At 45.4% G+C, this 7,975-nt stretch overlaps 1 protein-coding gene across 1 annotated transcript; it reads right to left on the reverse strand.

The window, feature by feature from the left end:
- Positions 1-965: 965 nt before the first annotated feature.
- Positions 966-7,632, reverse strand: LOC108793074 (vimentin-4-like). The gene is made up of 3 exons (XM_018564008.1): positions 6,973-7,632; positions 2,856-3,019; positions 966-1,102 (listed from the first exon to the last, which is right to left on the reverse strand). The coding sequence occupies exons 1-3, from the start codon at positions 7,533-7,535 to the stop codon at positions 966-968; spliced, it is 864 nt and encodes a 287-aa protein (XP_018419510.1). The 5' UTR covers positions 7,536-7,632.
- Between the last annotated feature and the right edge of the window lie 343 nt (positions 7,633-7,975).

Here is a 7,975-nt window from a genome sequence, read left to right on the forward strand (position 1 = left end):
TTGGCCGCTCCCCTCCAGCTCTGAGCTCAGCATCCAAATTGCCTTTTTGGCAGCACAAGAAAACTTTTTGCAGCTGCTTCACTCTTCTGTCTGGTTTTGCACACAGAAACTTCCATGACTTACTACAAACCCCAAAAGTCTAATATGATTTTCCTGTTACTCCTGGCAATGAAGGAGCCTTTGCAGAGATGATCAGCCCATGACACTCTGCTCAAATATCATTTTCTTATTATCTTACCATGAGAAAAGTCACAAGATATGTGTTATCCTCTAAGGAGGGGAAGTGTGGCTTTCAGCCTGCAGAGGAGATATAAAATTGAGTTGGAGCTTAAAGTTCTACCCAGCTTTTTGTTTGGCAAAAGTTATATGGCAAATATTATTTCAGTGACAAAATGTTTGGACCACATATTGTGCAGTCCATACTCGTACGCTGACAGGATGGATCCTGGGCGGCGTACGGCCGCGTACTCCCATAGAGAAAGACAGGGGCTGTGTGTTAATCACACGCAGCACCTGTCCTTCCCGGGAGCTCCCCGATACGGCCGTGCACGCAGCACGGAGCTGTAAGTGCCGGCTTTTTCTCATGTGAATGAGGCCTTAAAACTCATGCAGATCTGGCCTGGATTTGGTGTGAACAAGCCCTCAAAGGGATGGATTTTCCAGACTCCACAACCACATATAACTAGGTATAATTAAAAAGTCATGGAAGCACAAGATCAGACACCTCCAGTCATGTTTAAATTAAAACATGGCTTCCTCTTTACATCAGTGTGCACAATACAATGCCGCTAGTGACAAATGGAATTGCATTACAAAGGGAGCCATTCTTTCCAGCTATTGCACTGAGTATAATTCCATGGTGGAAGCGTGAGAAAGCGGGAGTGCTTGTCAGGGGAGGAAACAGATGAGGCATCCCTCCCCGTCTCTCTCTCCCTCTCTCTCTCGGGATCTCTGTGCAGCTACTTTTATGCGTCTCTGTGCTGAGAAGCTCCTTTGTGTGGTGGAGCGGCCATGGGGTCGGGACGAAGTCCTTGTAAACCATTGAAGTATCGCACAAGTGGCTGCCTATTGTGCTCCATCCTAACAAAGCCATAAACTGGACCTAGGAGGGTCATGCACTCTTACAAATGAGATTTCTGTAGTTGGGTTTTACATAAAACGGTTTTGCGGACCAGGAAAAACAACTTGTGACTGTTACGCGTGCTCTGAGCAATAGCCAAAGGGAGGATGTTTTCCATTTTCAAATAATTACATCACCCCCATTAGATTTACTTTTTTTTATAGGAGGGTGGAGAGGAGCACATAAAGTCATCAGGTCCTTCAGATCAATCAACTATATAATTCATTCCAAATACATCTGTAAGCAGCATTCATGGCAGAGTCACATGACGCATTTAAAGGAAAAGTGCACTTTAAAACAAAAGTGCATTTTTCCTTTTTGCCTCAGATGGGCCAAAAAAGTATTGAAAAGAAAGTGACATCACTAGCCACACCTCGTCAATATTAGCCCAATAATCTTTTTTACTTTAAAGCAGGGGTAGGCAACCTTGACACACCAGCTGTGCAGAAACTGCAAATCCTATCATGCATCTGTCTCTGGGAGTCATGCCTGTGGCTGTTAGAATCCTGCAATGACTCATGGGACTTGTAGTCCCACAACAGTTGGAGCGCCGAGGTTGCCTAGCCATAAATTTAAGGATAAGTGCACTTTAAAACAAAGCACATTTATCCTTTTTGCTCCCCGTTCCCCTTACTTAACCTAACCCACCCTCCCCCCTCTATAATAATGCATACTCATCTGGATCTGATTGCCGCGGTTCCAGTGTTCGCTTACAATTGCAAGTCTTCACTGTCCTGGCCGCGCCTGTGCACGTCAGCCCCATAGACCCCAAGTGTGAATGGAAACCATCTGTCAGTGTACTGATACTGCCGATACACTCTTTGTCACAGTAAACTCTGATTTATGTATAAAATAGGAATTGACTGGTTGTGGTAGAAGGGGGCGGGGATTTAAAGATTTTATTTTTGGATGGAGTATGGAAGTGTTAAAACCCCTGTCTGTTTATTTTTTGCTGATTTCCCTTCACTTCCTGTCCTCAGGATGCAACAGGAAGATGAGAGGAAATGTCTACAAACTAAATGGACTTCGCCTCTTAAAACATCTGTCACTAGAACATGGATTCCCATTGCAAAATGTCACCTCCATCTCCTGTTCTGCAGTCCATCACGCCTCCCATGGAGTTACAGTCAGAGCTCTAGCTGTAAATCAGTGAGGGGCATGCAGGACTGCTGCAGAGAGACCACTGTTTTCACCCACATCGCAGCCGATCTATCTCATGCTACCTGTGCCTTGGATCAAGAGGTAACACTTTACTATGTATAGATCACCTCTGGCTGTTAGAGACAGTTCTTTCCTCGGACACATGACGACTGCTGTGTAGGTTATACTGCATGCTGATGCTATGATAGCACTGATCATGTCAATGTTCCTACACTGTACTGGCAGAGACTACCAATGGGAGGTGTGGGGATGAAGTACAGTGGGTGCCATTGCTGACCTTTCCTTCAGGAAATACTAGGTCCCGACTGTCATGCTGATCCAATGGCTTCATTAGGGCCCATTCAGAGCCATGCATAGAAGTAATACATGCCATATGCACATTCTGCTCTATGTTGTGGTGTAATTCATTTAGAATAGCGCCTAATGTACAACTAGAATATAGGGACTTTCCTGATTGGCATGCTTGTTCCAAATCAACATATCAATGTACTGAAGCCAGAAAGAGCCAGTCAGCTTGCATTTTGCTGCCACAGCAGGTTCCCTTTACCACCGTATGCTTCATTCTGTCACCTACAAATCGTCTCTGGGTGGAAGATGACAACCTGAGCCCACGGACGGGAAATGAAGGGGCGTTTCAGCATTTCCTGAGAGTAGATTGCATTTCCTAAACCACAAACCTGTCTGAATGACTGCAAGTTGCCTTCAGCCTCTTCCTTCTGAATCATTTCATCTTGAAGCCTGAAATCAGCAAAATAAAAAAAAAGATGGCGGTTAGTTCTCCTCGTACTACTGAGCTGAACGCAGATAACAGCAAGACATGACCGCAAGATAAGGCAGCAAAGCAAGATGAGACCATCCGAGGAACAGAGATCTGGACTGTTACTGTTGCCTGCAGCCACCGACCATATTCCAGATCTCAGTGTCACATACTATGCTGAATTGGGTTGCTATGGGCTCAATGGACTACTGGTGTGGTGACCACTGGCAGAACTACCAGGGTCACAGCAGTCACATGTGCGACTATGCCCTGGAATTCCTCCACTTGGGGGGGGTGGGGCCTGGAAAGGAAGAAGAGGGCCCGGCCCAGGTAACCGCCAAGGCACCAACATTGCCTCCTGGGACTTCACACATGCACTACCCCAGTAACTGCTGAGGCCCCGTCATTTTGTCATGGGGGTGTGGGGCCCTTTGTGGTTTCTTGCACCGGGGCCCTGAGGTTTCTTGTTACGCCTCTGGTGGTGACCTCACTTGTGTGGTGGTAGATGGGACTTGCAGTCTCTCCATTCACAGATCTTGTGAAAGGATCTGTGAATGGATAACGCTAAGCGGACAGAGCCACACACAGCCCCGCTAATCTCAAAAGATGTTTGCATGCTGCGGGGAGAACAAACCCCAGGATTCGGGTGAGCAGGGGGCCAGTTGAGGGCTGGGGATGTGACCATGTTTCATGTATAACCCTGAATAGGGGTGTAACATGAAACTTGGTCAGAAAGATGGAGTCACTCAACAGGAAATTAGCTTTAACAAACCCTCACTGACCTCTGTAGCTGCAGGCACTGTGGAGCAATTGATTCTCATAATTCACAGAAGCTGTGAAATCATTCAAGTCATCCCCTCGGTGGCTCAGCGCAACCTATTCTCCCCTCCCAGAGCTCCTGATTTGCATTTACATTAGATGTTAGAAGCATAGAAGGCTGCCAGCTATTCGCTGCCGAGACGGGGGAGCAGGTTGAGCTGAGTTCCTGAGAGAATGACTTGAGCAACTTGATTGCTTCTGTGTGGATCGTGAGCAACAAACACTATGTCCAAATGATAAAAACATACACCTAATACAGACATAAAAAAGGAAGACTGTGGTGTCCTCTCTCCCCAACTCCAGCCTGCTGAATGAACAATGAAAGAGCAGCCACAGGCTGATGAGGTCATCTGTCTGCTCACTCTGCTCGCGCCTTCTATCTGCATGTTCCTAATTAGAACATTTGCATGCAATATGCCTAATTGGCTCCCAGCCATGCCCCTCCCTCTTCCAGTCTGCTGAATAGTACTAATACCAAATTCAGGTACATATAATAGTTACATGTAAAAGATACATTTAATGATTTATGAATGAATACCTAGCTGCATTAATTGGTGTCTTTTATATCTGCTTGGAGCCCAGCTTGCCTGGAGCTGAAGTAGCCATAGCGGCAATACCAGAAAGTCAGATATTACTTCAGTAAACTGTAATAGTATAAGAATGACGTCTTACAAGGTGGACTATAAATATATTGTGGGAGGAATTTATCATAACTGAAGCAGACAGAATCTGGAGCAGTTGCCCATGGCAACCAATCAGCTTCTCTGTTCAGTTTTTTTCAGTTAAGCTTTGAAAAGGAAAGATAGAAGCTTATTGGTTGCCGTGGGCAACTGCTCCAGATTCTGTCTACTCCAGTTTTAATAAATTCCCCTCTACGCTTTGTATCAAATACTTCCTAAAATGTGTGGAAACATAAATGTGTTTGAAATAATTATAATAAATTTACTATAGAGCAAAAAGAATAAAAGTGATGCATCCCTCTAAAACAAAACCAAAAAAAATTAAAAATTGCGCCAGAGGTAATTAATTCCAGCGCACTTACTACCTGATCCCTGGTATTTGTCCAGCCGTGGCCTAGCATTAGTACAGATTACATGCTCAAGAGTTTTCCAACTCCCAACGCCTGTGCGCACGCCACATCACAGTCAGAGTTCCATTTGAATGGGCTGCCACACCCATCCAGACACAGAGAGAGATACCAGACGGTCTGGTAGCCAAAATGTTGGCCGGTGGTATGACCAGCACCTCTGGCTGCCCTCTCCGTCTCTCTTCCAATCCCTGCCCTTCTATTATCTTGCATGGCTGGACGTTTTCATCCTTTTTTTGCTGGAGCAGCAATCTAAACACTGGTGGATAAGCTGTCCCCTTGTTCCCAGCCAGAAATAATAACCCTAGTGATCTCCAGTAGGCTGACCTACATAGCTCTTTGGCAAAGAATTTTCCCCATTTCTTTTTTTTATTTGTTATGTGGGTTCAGTTAGATACTTCTCTAAAATGGATACAGAAGTTTCAACATCACTAAAGAATCAAAAACTTTTGCATAACAGGAAACAACATTTCATTTTTTTTCTAAACGTACAGCAGAGGATTTATAAAGTAACCAAGCTGAACACTAGCAGAACTTTCATGAAGGCATTGGGGAGTGTTGCTGCAGATAACTTATGGCTGATAAACACATTTTATATGTACCAGAGTATTTGGCACCAGTACAGTACTTTTTGGGACAAGAGGGTTAGAAACTATTTTTTAACCTAATTAAAGACTAAAAGCTCATACATTGGTCTTACCTAAGCCATCAATAATATGATATGATTGATTCTCTGTGCAGAGGGCTTCACTACAGCCAATTAGAATTAATCTTTCTTTGTTCTTAGTGCTCCCAATGCTCATAATTGAAACTCTTCTTTGGCTGCTATTGGTTACTACATCCCTTTGCTCTTTGAGTTCTCCAGTGCTCTTATTTACTACACCCCTTTGCTGTTTGAGTAATTGGGTGCTCTTATTTACTACACCCCTTTGCTGTTTGAGTCATTGGGTGCTCTTATTTACTACACCCCTTTGCTGTTTGAGTAATTGGGTACTCTTACTTACTACACCCCTTTGCTCTTTGAGTTCTTGGGTACTCTTAGTTACTACACCCCTTTGCTCTTTGCGTTCTCCAGTGCTCTTAGTTACTACACCCTTTTGTTCTTTTGAGTTATTGGCTGCTATTGGTTACTACACACCTACGCTCTTTGAGTTTGTGGTTGCCTTTGGTTACTACAACCCTTTGCTCTTTGAGTTCTTGGCTACTCTTAGTTACTACACCCCTTTGCTCTTTGAGTTCTTCAGTGCTCTTAGTTAGTACACCCCTTTGCTCTTTGCGTTCTCCAGTGCTCTTAGTTGCTACACCCTTTTGTTCTTTTGAGTTATTGGCTGCTATTGGCTACTACACCCCTATGCTCTTTGAGTTTGTGGTTGCTTCTGGTTACTACAACCCTTTTCTCTTTGAGTTCTTGGGTGCTTTTAGTTACTACACCCCTTTCCTCTTTGAGTTCTTGGGTGCCCTTAGTTACTATACCCCTTTGCTCTTTAGCAGCGTCCGTTAACTCGACTATAACTTTGTGGCCACTTTTTCAGTTCAAGTCTTCTGTGCACACTTATAGTTCTCTGTTGCAACATTAATTAACACTCTCATGGCATGGGTCATTGTCATTACAGTCATTAAGGGGTTAAATGATCAATCCACCCAAGTAAGACATTTCAGTTTTGCCTATAGGGTTGCAGTGGTGGGCATGTGGTCAACGTGGACTCTGGATCCCCATTTCTGAGGAACTATAAAGTGATCCAACTCATCACCCTCCACCCATAACATTCTCATTGCAGGGGTCATTGTGTGAAGGTGTATAACAGTCATGAAGGGGTTAAATGATCAATCCACCCATGCAGGACATTTCAGTTTTGGTTATAGGGTTGCAGTAGATGGGTGTGGTCAACATGGAACTTTACCAAAACGATCTGGACTCTGGATCCCTCTTATGAAGAATCAGTGATCCAACCCATCACCCTCCACCCATAAATAAAATACTACATTACAGTGGAATTTCATTCTTAATTTCAGAAGCTTTGTACTTACCTTTCTCTGAGTCGCTGGAGGTCATCATTCATGTTGTCCCTGTCCACTTCAACTCTGGCTTTCTCGTTGGTGAGGAGGTCCACTTGCCTGCGAAGGTCCCTCATCTCTTCTTCATACAGATCCCCGACCCTGGAGGTGCCCTTGCCCTTCAGCTGGTCCAGCTCAGCCAACAAGATCTTGTTCTGCTGCTCCAAGAAGCGGACCTTGTCAATGAAGTTGGCGAACCTGTCGTTGAGCTCCTGCATCTCAGCCTTCTCGTTGGTCCTGTTGGCTTTGAACTCGAGGTTGATGGCATCTGCCAGGGTGAAGTCTACGGAGTCATGCATCCTGGCTGGGGGAAGGCTGCTCCTCAGCCTGGCCGAGGAGGACTTGTAGATCGCTGGGGAGGAGGAGGTGAAGGACACCCTGCTGCTGGACAGACCGCCGCCGCCGCCACCACCACCGGAGCGCAGGGCGCTGCCCAAGGAGTACCTGTTGCTGGAGGTGACATAGCGGCTGCCGGAGGAGCTGGATCTGGGGTTACCCCCAAACAGCCTCTTGTAGGATGAAGACTTCACAGACATGTTTGTTAGCGGTGCTGTAGGATATTCTTGTAGCTGGAACGGTGCCCTTGTGCAGACCAGGCAGTGCTATAGCAGGAGAGAGGACTGGCATCCACAGTGGTTTATATACCCGGGTAGATAACGGTGCTGAAGGTGACCAATCCAACCACTGACATCGGAGGACCATCACTAATTCACCGCCAATAGGAAAGCGCAAGGCTTGGCCGCTCCCCTCCAGCTCTGAGCTCAGCATCCAAATTGCCTTTTTGGCAGCACAAGAAAACTTTTTGCAGCTGCTTCACTCTTCTGTCTGGTTTTGCACACAGAAACTTCCATGACTTACTACAAACCCCAAAAGTCTAATATGATTTTCCTGTTACTCCTGGCAATGAAGGAGCCTTTGCAGAGATGATCAGCCCATGACACTCTGCTCAAATATCATTTTCTTATTATCTTACCAT

The sequence above is a fragment of the Nanorana parkeri genome, unplaced genomic scaffold, assembly GCF_000935625.1.
Source record: "Nanorana parkeri isolate BGI_ZX_2015 unplaced genomic scaffold, ASM93562v1 scaffold23, whole genome shotgun sequence".
NCBI classification, from domain to species: Eukaryota; Metazoa; Chordata; class Amphibia; order Anura; family Dicroglossidae; genus Nanorana; species Nanorana parkeri.